Source organism: Mauremys mutica, chromosome 4, assembly GCF_020497125.1.
Source record: "Mauremys mutica isolate MM-2020 ecotype Southern chromosome 4, ASM2049712v1, whole genome shotgun sequence".
In the NCBI taxonomy this organism is placed as follows: domain Eukaryota; kingdom Metazoa; phylum Chordata; order Testudines; family Geoemydidae; genus Mauremys; species Mauremys mutica.
In genome coordinates, this window is record NC_059075.1 from 88,068,508 (window position 1) to 88,084,574 (window position 16,067).

A 16,067-nucleotide genomic window follows, 5' to 3' on the forward strand; every position below is an offset into this window, starting at 1 on the left:
TAGATACCAATTGCCACGTACTTCTGTACCAGATATGGAGTGGTCACAGAGCTTCCTTTTGAGCAAGATACACACCAGATGTGTTCATCATTACATCCCTTAATGCTCTGCCAGGTATGGCTGAGGTTTGTTTAAATAAAGCATTTTACATATACTGCCACCTAATGGCTGAACTTGTAATACAGTTTAGCATTTCATTACACCAATGTGAACTTCTTAATACGATATACAAACCCCACTTTTGAAGATTCACTTTGGTGCAGGTTTTCAAACTATTACTACAAAGTTTAAATAGTTTCTTACTCCATGAATAGTCCCAAAGAGCATCAGGACTACTCAGTACACCTCTATGTGAATAAAGGTTTCAGAATCTCGCCCTTAGATGTTTAAATCTCTGTTAAGTTGCCCATACCAGGCCCCTGTGTATATTTGAAAAAACATTATTATAGTCCCATAGAAAAAGATTTAGAAATAAAGTACAGTCTGATTATGAGAATAGTTTATGTTCATTCTTGACACTAGACAACTTACAGTTTAGCTTGCTTTTCTGATTTGCAGGAAATGCATCTCTGTATTGTGGACTGATTAACTCCATAGATTCCTAACCACGTAAAGGTTCCCCCAACTGCAATTGTCCAAAAGGTATGTCGCCTTAAAGGATCTACATCAAAGCTACAAGACAGAGAGGAAAGTAATTCAGCTCCACTTGATTAAACCCAACATTCAGGCACAATAGAGATATGCCTGAACCAAAGGTCTAGTTCCCAAACCCCTGAGCTTTGAGGAATACCAAAAGATCTGAATCTGTAGTTAGGACACTTCTCTAAATCAGATATGTATTGAGTAGCTAATCCTCAGCCCAAATTCTTCATTAAACAGCAAAACTTATGCGTTTACACTGCCAAAGAGAATATCTAATCACTGTGTTATACCTCATCTATACTAGCAGCAAAGAATCCTGTGGCACCTTATAGACTAACAGACGTTTTGCAGCATGAGCTTTCGTGGGTGAATACTTGCATCCGAAGAAGTGGGCATTCACCCACGAAAGCTCATGCTGCAAAACGTCTGTTAGTCTATAAGGTGCCACAGGATTCTTTGCTGCTTTTACAGAACCAGACTAACACGGCTACCCCTCTGATACTCATCTATACTGAGACTTATCTCAGTGTGAGAAAGTTAGCCTTATATTTATTGGCCTTGCACCAGTCACTAATGATAACAACCACACAAATAAGTGGTAGTGCCCTCCCTCACCCCAGAGGTCCATCTCGTTTGGTATCCTGTTCCCAGCAGGGGACAATGCCACATACTATACTTCAGACATAGAAGCCCTGTACTCCACCTAATTACTATGGTCATACTATCACCATATATTAGCCCAGGAAGATAAATGTCTTCCAGAGTTAAACTAGTAATTAGCTTATGCCTTAAAGTTCATCGCCCTTATAATTTTATCTTAATAAATATAACTAAAGCTAATCTTATTTTTATTTGTACAACTTCCTTCCCTTTAATTTTGAATCCAATAACTGCTGTTGATAAAATGCGACTTAGTTTTTTTATAAAAGCACCATTGTAGCTGCTGCTAGTTTCTACCAGTGTCCTGCTGTGATAAGTAACTCTTCAGTTGCTGACATAAACAGCTGCTATTGGGAGGCAAATTCGCCACAACAGGCACCAGTATTGTGGCAGCAGTATTAGCTACAGTGGCAAGTGTATTTAAAATAATGTGGTATTTTTAAAGATGGGGAATGTTAGGATGTGTGAAAAGGAGGTGGGGAATATCCTAGAAAAAGGTCCCTGGGGAGATAAACATAAGAGTTTGAAATTCTAGCCCTTCTGAAGTCACTGGCAAAACTCCCATTGATTTCAGTGTGGCCAGGATTTTACTCAAACACATTAGGAAAGAAAGGAATGAGAGTTCTTTATGGAATTGATAGAACATCCCAAGAGCTAGATGACTTGAATAAAGCTTAAATACTTTACTGGAGTGGTTCTCAACCAGGGATATGCATACCCCCTGGGCATACGCAGTGGTCTTCCAGGGGATACATCAACTCATCTAGATCAGTGTTTCTCAACTTGGGGGTCATGACTCCAAAGGGGGTCGCTGGATGGGTTTAGGGAGGTCACAAGTTCAAGGCCAGCAAGCAGGGCAATTGCCCAGGGCCCTGCAAAGCTATTAGATGGCAGTGCTCAGGTTTCAGATGCTTGAAGGGGGGGTACAGTAGTCGGGAAAGGTTGAGAACCACTGACTTGAAGCATGCTACCTCCTGAAGCTTAGTCAATCTGCAATACTTTTATTGAGGAATAAAAACCACTCATCGTCACAGAAATTAACTCTTAATATTATTATTATTAATGTTTAAATGTAGCTTAATGCCAGTAGGGTTTTTTATCCAAAATGTGGAAAAAACATAATGAGAATTACAGGCACAGTTTATGTTGTGCTTACTCAAATACCGCTAGGCGCGATCCGTTGCTGGCATTCTCCCAGATGTTGTTAGGTCCTCCATTCTGAATAGTTCCTTGAATCAGAACCGTTAAGAAACCAACCACCATGACAACCAGTTGAAATGCATCTGTCCAGACAACAGCTTTTAATCCTCCCTAAAACAATGAGAAGCTGTATATTTGCATTCTTCTTGTAATTATTTGCATCACAGTAGAAGTTAGAGTCCCCAAGTCAGCTCAGGGCTTTATGTTAGGTGCTGTACATGCAGGGACAGATGTCCAATTAGGCACAGTAAGAATGTGCCTTGGGGCACCAGTTTTCTAGGGGTGCCTTACCTCTTTAAAACTGTGTGCAACATGAAGGTCAGCTGTAGGCGGGGAGAGGGGCTGAAGAAGCTATGCCTAGGGGCACGTAAGGTGTAAATCCACCCCTCTGTAAGTGCACATAGTCAGAAACAGTTCCTGCCCTAAAGGGTTTACATTCTACTTCTTGGACAAAAGCTGTATTATTTTAGGGTGATCAGACAACAAGTGTGAAAAATCGGGACAAGGGGTGGGGTGTAAGAGGAGCCTATATAAGAAAAAGACCCAAAAATCAGGACTGTCCCTATAAAATCGGGACATCTGGTCATCCTATATTATTTTACAGATTGGGAACTGAAGTACAGAGAGATTAAGTGATTTGTTCAAGATCACACACAGAAGTGTGTGGCAGAGCTAGGAACTGAACCCTTGAATCCCAGGCCACTGCCTTATCGACAGGACTATCTTTTCTCCCCTGTTTTGTGTTAAGATAGTAGAAAACTCCATGATGTGGAAACTGAAACTAAACTGGCCAATTTCCTTTGTTTTTTATAGTCATTTCATATTCTGGTTATCATGCACTAGCACAATATTGTTTATGTTTTTTTCATTTTCAGCAGTGGATAGGAATATTTAATTTTCAAAAATTGTATTATTGAAAAAAAATAATAATGGAAACATTTCTATTACATTTTGTAAATCCCTACACCAAAAAGTCCACATTTTAGGCCTCAGGTTATGGGCAATGTCCTTTTTAATTATTTTCAGTTTGGAAAGAAAATGATTAATCTTTTTAATTAGAGTGTATCCCTGATTAGTGTACAAATTGCATCCCTAATTAAAGAGATTGACTATCAGCTATGTAAAGTGACTGCCAGCTCACGGCAGTAGCCATTTTAGGCTCTGCATCTTGCCACCAACCCTCACTCCATCACTAGTTCTTCCACCCACTGTCTCCTACTGAAAGTTATATCCCTCCTCCAGCCCCGGAGTCCTTCTGGCTTTGGCTTCATGCCTAACTGTCAAATGTTATCCTGGTCATCCTGGTCCTAGACATCCCACCCACTGACACTGCCCCAATGACAGGTTCCCTTTCCTTACAGGCTATCAGTATCCAGGCTCAGATAGGGACTAACATTTTCCAAAGTGCCCAAGTGGCTTGGGGGTTTAAGTTCCATTTTCAAAAATACATTAGGAATCAATGGGACTCAAGCTTCTAAGTCACTTAAGTGTTATCCTTGGTATCCACAGTATACTGGTGATCACTGTCTACTGCACAATGAATCCTCAAAGAGTAAGTCTATCTGCTCACATGCAAATCATCATGTATGTTCTCATGATATTTTCACTCAAAATCGAAGTTCTTTATAAAGCCTGGGATCAGTAGGGTGAGTTCATCCCAGGTTCTATCCCTACACTTTTGCTGGAATTATTCCCAGGATGAATTTGTCCCCTACTATTTATAAATTATAGACTGAGAAACATAGTCAGGGAGATTGTTATCATCTTCCCAGAAGCTTTAGTATGACATGAAAGTTTATCACTTCCTTCTCTGAACTAAAAAGTCTTGGCTTTGGCCTGAAGCTATCTGATTTAAACCTTGAGACTTTCAGAGTGCGTGATGAAGATATAAAGCTGTTTGCTTATTCCCATAAAAAGTACAAAAATAGATGTAATATTTAAAAGGATTGTTAGCTTGCCAAATGTTTCTATGTTTACTAATGCAAACTTCAGTCATTCTAGCTATAATTAGAAACCCTGTTTCTATTACTTTTCATCTGAGTAGCGTTAGCCTTTAACATCATCTGTATTTAAACCTTTCTGCTGTGCTAGTTACATACCAGAGTGCAGTAGAAAGTGCAGACAATCCCCGTTGCAAATACAGAGCCCCAAAGATTGAATCCAGTCACTGTATAACCAAAGAAAATCAAATTGGTAGTAAAACAACAGGTACAGTTCATCAGAATAACTCAGATCCTTTTGCTCCAGCAGTATAGGAGTACTTAGTAACTTTAATTTTTGGTTCCTATTATGAGCTCCTCTACAAGATAAGGGCTTCTTGACTCTGATGCGTATTGTTTTGATTCATTGCTTTCATTTTGCTGCTTTCTTGCAAATTGTGATTAATTGCATTTCATTTGTGTGAGAGTAATCATTAAGTTGAATACTGTTGTAAGGCCAAATCAAAACTACTTCCATGAGACATATGGAAGATCTCACAGTTGATAGAATTAAATATGTAGTTGTTCTAGAGCAATGATTTCTTAGTTTTCTTTTTGTCCAGATTCCCTGAGTAATAAAATTTGCCTTTATGAAAAAAATTTTCCTTTGCAATTAATAATATCAACTAAAGTACCAAGTGCTTTAGAGACTCCCCAATGATTCAAAGAGGGAGAACAAAATTCTGCTATCAGATATGCATGCAGAACTCCCTTTGATGTAACTGGAACTGAAGTAATTCAAGTGAATTTAACATCAAAACTGTAGGGCCTATAGTGAACTTAGGTAGGGTGAAACTCCCTGTTCATAGTGAAGTAGAATAAAAATGCCAAATTGTTTCATTGCTCAGTGCACAAATTGTAATTCTGTGTACAACGAAGTCTCATCTATAGGGGCAACCCAGGTCCCACTCATGCAGCTGAAGCATTCTTCCTAGGAACAGAATTAATTGGTTCCACCTTGCAGGGTATGAATTTGAGGGTAACTCATACCCACATAAAACAGAGCCCAGTTCCACTGGGAAATGGGTTGGATGGGACTGGGACAGGCCAGTATGAAGTCAGATGATGCACCACTGCATGGGTCCTCTGGCATCCCCCAACTCCTATCCTCTCTTTATGGACACATTGGGCTGAAGTAGCCTCTGATGGCACCACTCCATGGCCTGTGAGAGAGGATTCCTTTCTTTCCTTGGAGATAGTCAATACACAACACACACTTAACAAGCTGAGCGATGGGTCCCTGATTTACAATGGTTTTAGCACAAAAAGTGAAGAACATTGTATTCAGTTGTCGCTACAGAGGAAACAGGGATTGGAGTTACACTGGCATTTGAAAGAGATATGTTACAAAAAACATTATAGGATCTTTACCATTGTTCAGGACCTCAGTTTTAAATCTTCCCTGAAACCTGCCATGATCAGTAGCATAGAGCCACTTAGAGCTATGCAAGGGCATTGGAGAATTGCCACCTGCTGTATCAAAGAAACCACAATCTTACTCTTCAACCTTCCTGCTGGCACTTAGACAATTGAAATACTTCTAGATAGAGAAATCTCAGTTTTATCCCCTAGAGATTAAGGATGACAGCAGTGTGCGGTTTGAAGGGGAAGAAAGAATCAAAGTACACAGCACAGTGTTGGATCATCACCTTGTACTCAGCACTTTGCCAAGATATTGAGAAACTGTTCAGCACTCATCTCCTCAAGTTACTTTTTAGTATAAACTAAAATAGAGCAGGTAAATGGCAGACTCCTGCTGGCGTACTGACACAAGGGAGGTGGGCGGGGGAGGCAGCAAATGTAGAGCTACTAAAATGAAGGCACTGAACCTTTTACAAAGCATTTGGTTTTTAATCTGTCTGCTTCAGTTATCCTGCTTGTGTTGTGACAGGGTTGATTGGTGTAGCCATGTGCTTTGGGCTGGAAACTCACCTTGGTTAAGAGCCAATGCTGGAGCATAAACCACTACTCCAGTATAAAGAATCTGAAGGAGAAAAAAGGTCATGAACGGTATACTTGAAAAAACAGCTGATTGGTGTCTGATTAGACAGGAGCTCAAAGCTAACCATCAGATCCAAAGGCCCCCAAACTATGGGGAAATTTGGATGAGGTTCTGAACTTTAAGGCTTTCTGTCCCTAATCTCTACAAAATCAAACTTCATTTCCTTTTTTAACTCTGTACTTATGGATACATCAACAATATCTATCTAGTTGTTTTTAATACACCTATCAGTTTGGTGTTTAGGTGCCATAAAATATTAAGCAGATAGAGAAAGTCATGCCTGGGGATGTGAAACCATATTAACACAGTGACACAGAAATAGCCTGGCCTACTCATGTTTAACCTGGGTGACTGTTAATATCTGACGGATTCTACAGAATCCTTTCCATAACTGGCTAACTGTTTGCTAACTGAACAATTCTAAGCACAAATAATGACACTGTGGAGGGAATGAAAAGAAAAGAGAAGTAAAATATTGAACTCCATTGCTAAGGCTTCTAATATTAAATTAGTAGAATTTGTTTGGAAACATTTATACCTTCCACACATCTTTTCCTATATGTTCAGTTAAAATAATTTGTTGCTATTAATAGTTTTAAATCCTTTGATGTGATTGGAATAACTCAGACTTGGTGGGATAACTCACATGACTGGAGTACTGTCATGGATGGATATAAACTGTTCAGGAAGGACAGGCAGGGCAGAAAAGGTGGGGGAGTTGCATTGTATGTAAGAGAGCAGTATGACTGCTCAGAGCTCCAGTATGAAACTGCAGAAAAACCTGAGAGTCTCTGAATTAAGTATAGAGGTATGAGCAAGGGTGATGTCACGGCGAGAGTCTGCTGTAGTCCACCAGACCAGGGGAATGAGGTGGACGAGGCTTTCTTCCAGCAACTAACAGAAGTTACTAGATCGCAGGACCTGGTTCTCATGGGGGACTTCAATCACCCCGATATCTGCTGGGAGAGCAATACAGCGGTGCACAGACAATCCAGGAAGTTTTTGGAAAGTGTAGGTGACAATTTCCTGGTGCAAGTGCTGGTGGAATCAACTAGGGGCAGAGTTCTTCTTGACCCTCTGCTCACAAACAGGAAAGAATTAGTAGGGGAAGCAAAAGTGGATGGGAACCTGGGAGGCAGTGACCATGAGATGGTCGAGTTCAGAATCCTGACACAAGGAAGAAAGGAGAGCAGCAGAATATGGACCCTGGACTTCAGAAAAGCAGACTTTGACTCCCTCAGGGAACTGATAAGCAGGATTCCCTGGGAGAATAACATGAGGGGGAAAGGAGTCCAGGATTGCTGGCTGTATTTTAAAGAATCCTTATTGAGGTTGCAGGAACAAACCATCCCGATGTGTAGAAAGAATAGTAAATATGGCAGACAACCAGCTTGGCTTAACAGTGAAATCCTTGCTGATCTTAAACACAAAAAAGAAGCTTACAAGAAGTGGAAGATTGGACAAATGACCAGGGAGAAGTATAAACATATTGCTCAGGCATGCAGGAGTGAAATCAGGAAGGCCAAATCACACTTGGAGTTGCAGCTAGCAAGGGATGTTAAGAGTAACAAGAAGAGTTTCTTCAGGTATGTTAGCAACAAGGAGAAGGTCAGGGAAAGTGTGGGCCCCTTAATGGAGGAGGTGACCTAGTAACAGAGGATGTGGAAAAAGCTAATGTACTAAATGCTTTTTTTGTCTCTGTCTTTACAAACAACGTCAGCTTCCAGACTGCTGCACTGGGCAGCACAGTATGGGGAGGAGGTAACCAGCCCTCTGTGGAGAAAGAAGTGGTTCAGGACTATTTAGAAAAGCTGGATGAGCACAAGTCCATGGGAACTGATGCACTGCATTCGAGGGTGCTAAAGGAGTTGGCGGATGTGATTGCAGAGCCATTGGCCATTATCTTTGAAAACTCATGGTGATTGGGGGAGGTCCCAGATGACTGGAAAAAGGCTAATGTAGTGCCCATCTTTAAAAAAGGGAAGAAGGAGGATCTGGGAAACTACAGGCCAGTCAACCTCACCTCAGTCTCTGGAAAAATCATGGAGCAGGTCCTCAAGGAATCAATTTTGAAGCACTTAGAGGAGAGGAATGTGATCAGGAACAGTCAGCATGGATTCACCAAGGGCAAGTCATGCCTGAATAACCTAATTGCCTTCTATGATGAGATAACTGGCTCTGTGGATGAGGGAAAGCAGTGGACATGTTATTCCTTGACTTTAGCAAAGCTTTTGTTACGGTCTCCCACAGTATTCTTGCCAGCAAGTTAAAGAAGTATGGGCTGGATGAATGGACTATAAGGTAGATAGAAAGCTGGCTAGATCATTGGGCGCAATGGGTAGTGATCAATGGCTCCATGCCTAGTTGGCAGCCGGTATCAAGCAGAGTGCCCCAAGGGTCGGTCCTGGGGCCAGTTTTGTTCAATATCTTCATTAATGATCTGGAGGATGGCATGGACTGCACTCTCAGCAAGTTTGCAGATGACACTAAACTGGGAGGAGTGGTAGATACACTGAAGGGTAGGGATAGGATACAGAGGGACCTAGACAAATTAGAGGATTGGGCCAAAAGAAACCTGATGAGGTTCAACAAGGACAAGTGCAGAGTCCTGCACTTAGGATGGAAGAATCCCATTCACTGCTACAGACCAGGGACCGAGTGGCTAGGCAGCAGTTCTGCAGAAAAGGACCTAGGGGTTACGGTGGACGAAAAGCTGAATATGAGTCAACAGTGTGCCCTTGATGCCAAGAAGGCTAATGGCATTTGGGGCTGTATAAGTAGGAGCATTTCCAGCAGATCGAGGGACGTGATCATTCCCCTCTATTCGGCATTGGTGAGGCCTCATCTGGAGTACTGTGTCCAGTTTTGGGCCCCACACTACAAGAAGGATGTGGATAAATTGGAGAGAGTCCAGCGGAGGACAACAAAAATGATTAGGGGGCTGGATCACATGACTTATGAGGAGAGGCTGAGGGAACTGGGATTATTTAGCCTGCAGAAGAGAAGAATAAGAGGGGATTTGATGGCTGCTTTCAACTACCTGAAAGGGGGTGTCAAAGAGGATGGATCTAGACTGTTCTCAGTGGTACCAGCTGACAGAACAAGGAGTAATGGTCTCAAGCTGCAGTGGGGGAGGTTTAGGTTGGATATTAGGAAAAACTTTTTCACTAGGAGGGTGGTGAAGCACTGGAATGGGTTACCTAGGGAGGTGGTGGAATCTCCTTCCTTAGAGGTTTTTAAGGTCAGGCTTGAAGAAGCCCTGACTGGGATGATGTAGTTGGGGATTGGTCCTGCTTTGAGCAGGGGGTTGGACTAGATGACCTCCTGAGGTCCCTTCCAATCCTGATATTCTATGATTCTATAAATTGTTTGTATCTATACCTTGGCTCTCACACTGATTCGCTGTGTTGATCTTGGGCAAGTTGCACTCATTTCTCTGTGTCTGAGGTTCCCTATCTGTGATATGGGGATGTTACTATTTATTCACCTCCTCCACGGAGGTGGGGGTTGGGAAGGAGCTGTGGGGACTAGTGAGTCAATGTTTATAAAGTCATTAGTAATGTACAGCACCCTATAAATGCTAAGTATTACTGTATTGTTAAGTTATTATTCCCCTAAGTTGTTATCTCTGCTCTGAGTAGAGGTCAATCTTCACAGAAACAGTATGGATTTGAAAAAATATTCCAGCTTTACTGAAAATCTCCCCTACCTCTTGCACTGACTGATTTTACATAGGCTTTTTGTTGGAAGTAAGCAAGGTTATTGGGTTGAAGTAGCTGGCGCTAATTGCTCCTACTGAACAACTGGAGGCAATGTATCTGATATGCACAGATTACATGCCTGCACTCCCAACAGCTTCCTCAATGCGTTCGTTTCAGAGTCATCTCTGCAAGACATAGGAAATAAAATAGCCCTAGTGTATTGGCTGTTTGGTCACCATCCCTGCACAGCTTCTCTATACTGCTCACAGTGTGCAGAGAACCTTGCACCTTGGTGAATTTCACCCTTTGCTGGTAATTCAGTGACATTCAGGGAGTGTGTTTTGATGATTGCTTTTGAAAACCTAAGTTAATTCATTGTAAGTGCCTTAGTTTCGTTTCCTCATCAGCCTGTTGGATTATTAAAAAGTGGGAAGACATCTTAAAGAGGTTAATTTAGGTTTGTAAAGTACTTCACTAAACCTCAGTCCTATAATAGAGGCATTGTTCTAAATATAGCTGAGAGTTCCTAGAATGTACCTTCGGAGAGAAAATACCAGATGGCAAGCTGCTCAACTGCAATTATGGTCCAGCTGTATTGTGTATATATATTGTTTTCTATTCATGTGATTCACATATAGTTGTGGATGACTTAGAATCCTGAATATGTACATGCACTGGGTCATCTTGTTAAAGAAAAAAAAAATCAATCGCCTTTAGCCTTCTTCCCAAATGAGCTGAGACAACTACCAGAGGGATTCTCAGGTGGCTATTTAAACTAGATGAATTGCCACTTTTTGCAATCAGAGTGGTGCAAAGAGGTCAGAGCATGAGCCAGAATCTACTTACTTATCTGAACCAAATCACACTAATTATCTTTTGGAAAATTTAGCTTGAATGATTGTTTTTATGAGCTTGTGTTACAAAATCTTTCAAAGAAAAATAAAGGTGGCCACCCAGGAAACTTCAGAGATCAAAAATAGTCTTTTAAAACAACCACTTCACTGACTGTCAAACAGCAGAATCAAGTTTGTCTGCTGGAAATGTGCAGAAGGGATGATTTCTGTAACAAAAGAGGCCATGTGCTGGAAACGCACCTCCTTTGGCTGCATAGAGATGTGTTGTTAAGTTGACCTCAAAGGTGATTTTACTCTGTTTTTCTGACTGCGCAAAGAAGTGGACTTGAAAGTGACTGACTTTCCTTTGAGAAAAAGTAGATGTGGGGGTGGGGGGGTGTGTGGAAACCCTCCTGAGATTGGAGCAAGAATGTCTGAACCATGTGGGTGCACAATTGTGTCCGCCGGGAGGTCAAAGTGATGGCCCTGGGGGCAGCAGCCATAAAGACTTTTGGTTTTAAACAGGAAGGAGCTGGAAGGGTGAAAGCAGTGGGGAGCTCAAGGTGAAGAGATAGAGTGTCTTGGTGAGGGCAGGAACTTGCTGGAGGGGAGATGACAGACAGGAGTTTAAATAAGCTGGTGCCCTCAAGCGATCTTCACAACCGCTCTACAACTGTCAGGCCACTGCTGTGTGAGGGGGAGGAACAAACAATCAGACAAAGAGCTTTAGTGCTAGAATGTGTTCAGTTAGCTAAGCAACTACACTACTGGACTGCAGAGGCCTCGTGTTCTTCTGGTGAAAGGGGTCATGTGGCTTCAGAGTTCCTCAGAGCAAAGGACTGGGTGCCAGAAGACTTATAGAGTCCAATCCCAGGTGAGCCTCTCTGATTACTACAGTACCTCAGTAAGGTTGCTAATCCTCCAGGATTGTCCTGGAATCTCCAGGAAGTAAAAATGAATCTTTAATTAAAGTTAGGTCATGTAATGAAACCTCTAGGAATATGTCCAACCAAAATTAGCAACCCTATACCTCAGGGAACTCATTCACCCTCTCTGAGCCTTAGTCTATAAACCCAACTGGAAAATAAAGAAAACAAAACAAAACAGGACCTCACTGCAAACAGATGCTTCATCTGAGCTGAGCTTTTCTAGGTAAGTATATTACAAAAGCTTATGCACACAAAAACATTTCTTACCGTCTGCACTATGTAGATCAGTGTTCCAGCAAAGCGAACAGACTTGTTAAATCTTAATTCCAAATACTGGGGGAAATGAGAAGTACAATTAGTGAAAAGCATCTGTGACATTTGGGCCAGATTATGATCCACTTATTAGCACTGAATAGCACCTTACTCTCCAAGTAGTCCCACTGAGTTTACTAACACTGCTATCATCACTAATGAACAGGATAGCAGGATCATTGCAGCTATAGAAAAGTACATTTTAAGAAGCCTTATAATTAATCTAAAGTAGGTAAGTATCATAATCATCAGTATCTAAAATAATGTGTTGGGTGGAACTGAACTATCCATTACCTGCTTAGTAGACTGAAAAATCCAGAGGCAAATCAGAAAAGGAAAAAGTGCTTTATTTTCATGCTTCCTCTAGCTATGTGAGGGGGGAGAGTTGGGGACATCTGCAAGCTAACTAGGAAAAACTTGATTGGCTTCTGTAGAAATCTACTCACTCGTTCACTCACTCAAATCATCAGAATAAACTCTAACAGCCTGATTAAGGACACTGCTGCCCTTAGCAACTTCTGAGTACCAACCCATAATTTCCAGGGAATTACGTACCATATAGAATGCTCCCCAGCACACATTATTTACAGAAGATTCCAAGGACTTTCTGTCTTTAGAAATCTTCATGCAGAGATACTTAAGTAGCTTCTCTGTTGTTACTCTTAAGCTTGTCATCTTTATTTGCATTCATTGGGATAAACTCTCCTCTCGGTTACACTGAAGTGACCCCAATGATTATAATCGAATTGCAATGAGGAAACTGAGAAGAAAATTTGACTCTGATCTTTTATTAGTCCAATATATTTGGGAAAGTGCCCTTGCTTAATTTGCTTCTGGTGACTGGAACAGATTTCCAATCTGAACTTTTCCTAACCTAGCAATGAAATGTTTCAAAATGCCTATGCACAGTTTTTTAAATGGAGTTTTTCCTTGTTTTTAAGCCTCTGTGGCTGTGTACAAACATTCCCATTACCTTGGTTTGATTTATTGGCCCATGAGGCTTTATTTCATCCAATTCTTTGTTAACTGAATCTTTCTGTAGTGAAGAACAGAACCATGTCCTATGACCTCTATTAAGTCCACTGACTATTGAATACCTCACTTGTCCAAAATTTGTCCAGTGTCCCCAATGACATACAGATAATTGAGGCTGTGCCCTGAGCGCTCAGTAATGACACCACAGTGCCAATTGATTATCACAGCTGCTGAGCAATCACACCAGGAAATTGCTTCTTTCAGGGAGTGATGCCTGGCAAACATTTCAGAAACAGCTGGGAAATTGCACAGGGAGCAAAAAACTGGTGTTATCCAACTCCTTCAGTACATCTACAGGACCCTTAATATTTCCTAACCTAATCACTAGAGATGTGCCCAGATCCATCCCCCTCAACCTGCATATTTTGGTAGTGGTCAAAATCTGAATCCAGATCCACACTCAGTAAATGCCTCTAGCTTTCAAGGACTGAGCCAAAATCCCTGATCAGACAAGTTGTTTGGGGGGTTGGAAATGGAATTTAGCGGTTTGAGCCCATCTTTAATACCGACTCATGAATAGCATTGTCTTTCCTATCTGTGGAGACTAAGACTATGTCTACATTATAGCTGGGAGTGAGATTTGCAGCTTATTAGATGTACCCACGCTAGCTTTGATCTAGCCAGCTCACCAAGAATAGCAGTGCTGACACTGTGGTGCAGGTTTCAGTACAGCCTGCACCAGCGGGCCTGAGCCTCTCCCCACCCCACTGGCTATCTACTTGCTTGTGCTGCCACGGCTGAAGCACACACCATGGTGTCCTCACAGTTGTTTTTAGTGAGCTGGCTAGAGTACAGTTAGCACAAGTACATCTACGTGAGCTGCAAAGCATACCCTGACTGCAGTGTAGACGTAGCCTAACCACATTTATACCACTCTCCTCCTGCAATATCTTTCTTACTTGCTTTTACCAATTGTAATCTACTTTTGTATTACTGTATTAAGCAAGGTGGTGAGCTCCCTGGGAGCATGTCTGCCTAGTACAATGGGCTCTTAATCCTTGATTGGTACCCTAAGCATAACTGCAATACAAATAATTTATTATTATTATTATAATGCTATTCAATGCCAAAGTATAAATAAATACCCTGTGGTTTTAAACTATTCCAAAAGACAGGTTTTACCATAGATTTGGGTTAGAAATGTCCGTATACATAATAGACTGGTTATAATAGTGTCAATTTTACTTACCTCGTAAGTGCTTGTAATCCCAGATCTGTAGAACACGGGTAGGAAAAGTTCAGAAGTAAAGATGATGACAAATGTATATGAAATAAAGAAAATAATGAAGGGTGCTCCATAGCGATATACCTCTGCTGGTGTTCCCAGAACAGTCACTGCAGACATGAAACTAGCTGTAAGAGACAATGCCACTGGTCCGCATGTCATCTGCTTACCGCCTACTAAAAATTGCTTTGAAGTTGCATTTTTTCTCTCCTTAATTGCAAAAAAGACACCAATGCCAGAAGAAATTAGAAAGAGTGCAGCAAAAACAACATAGTCCCACGCCACAAAGTTTTTAATGTCAGGAGCTATGAACTTGGACATAGTGCCGGCTGGATAATTCTCCAATATCTAGGTGGGGTTTTGTTTTGTTTTTTCCTAAATCTGATTCACAGAAGCAATTAGCTCCTTCCTAATAAGAGAGATGTTTCCAAAGCTTATCAATGCTAAAAATTAAAAAATCAGGAAGAGTATGATCCAAAGACCAACTATGAGTTTTTGATCCAGTTCATTCAAAAGTATTACAAAAGAAATTGGTTTAGATAGAGTTTTAAAGGAACTATGTACATTTGTACTCTGGCCCTATCAATGTGCTTGTCAGTCTACTAATCAAGTATGTACCAAGGAAGCATTCAGGCTCTCTGAGAAATAAATGACTAATGGAAACAAGATAGATTCAATAGTTCACACTCGTTTTATCTGTCAAGTTTTTATTTAAGGTTAAACATTACTCAGACACATTGACTGGATACAGATTTTTACTGCTCAGCAGTTTTAAAATAAAACAAGGGCAGTAAAACAAATCATTTAAGGGGGAAAAGGAAGGAGGATTGTGGGAACATATAAGTGAACTGAGTGGTAAATGGGCTCTATTTTCAAAAAGCTGCTTCTGGGGCATGTGGCTAAAATCTGCTCTTGTGCACTAAAGGGAGAGCATAGAGTTATTCTTAGACAAATAGGAGATTTTTAAGTGTGTTCTCCACTGGAGACTCCAGAAGTTGTTCTGTGCCATTGGAGATGTGACCTTCTGTATTCGTGTGTATCTATCACATTCAGCCCCAGCGAGCTAGTTTCAGTTCTCAGGTTCAAGAATCTGAGCTCTCAGCTTGGTGTTTTTAATGTCGGGAGCTACGAACTTGGACATAGTGCCGGCTGGCTTACAGTGTGCATACAGTAATTTCTTTTCCATGGGCAATCTGGGAACATTTTCATAAGGAATAGTGTTTAGAACAAGAAATCAAAGTAAATTAATCAGAGCACAAAAAGAATAAGAAGAAAATATCTCCAGCACAAAGTGCCATCCATTCCAGTGACTGCCCCACACCCTACCCCCAAAGGCAGAGCCCAAACCTCTCAAAGAGATTCCCAGGCAGAAATCCTTATAGCCTTTTCCCTGAATATCTGTGGCCAGAGGACTTTGATGCAGAGCTACGGTAACGTCTCTGATCTGTGTCACACCATCTTATTTATAGAGGTAAGTCTTAATCACAAAACTTCCTCAAAGTTCAAGGAAGATCAGATCTAGTGTTCCAGCTCTAGTGCATAATATGTT

General features: G+C 41.2%; 1 protein-coding gene across 2 annotated transcripts in view; it reads right to left on the minus strand.

Annotated features, from left to right (window-relative positions):
* The window catches only part of SLC5A12 (solute carrier family 5 member 12), a 33,323-nt gene extending 18,158 nt beyond the window's left edge, over positions 1-15,165 (minus strand). The window contains exons 1-6 of one of the 2 annotated variants that reach the window (XM_045012159.1): positions 14,483-15,165; positions 12,214-12,279; positions 6,414-6,465; positions 4,602-4,669; positions 2,459-2,613; positions 532-672 (exon numbers count right to left, since the gene is read on the minus strand). In XM_045012159.1, the coding sequence (XP_044868094.1) occupies positions 532-672; positions 2,459-2,613; positions 4,602-4,669; positions 6,414-6,465; positions 12,214-12,279; positions 14,483-14,839 (839 nt within the window). In that variant the 5' untranslated portion in view covers positions 14,840-15,165. The remainder of the gene's footprint in view (positions 1-531; positions 673-2,458; positions 2,614-4,601; positions 4,670-6,413; positions 6,466-12,213; positions 12,280-14,482) is intronic. The other variant, XM_045012160.1, reaches the window with a different exon arrangement.
* Positions 15,166-16,067: the final 902 nt, after the last annotated feature.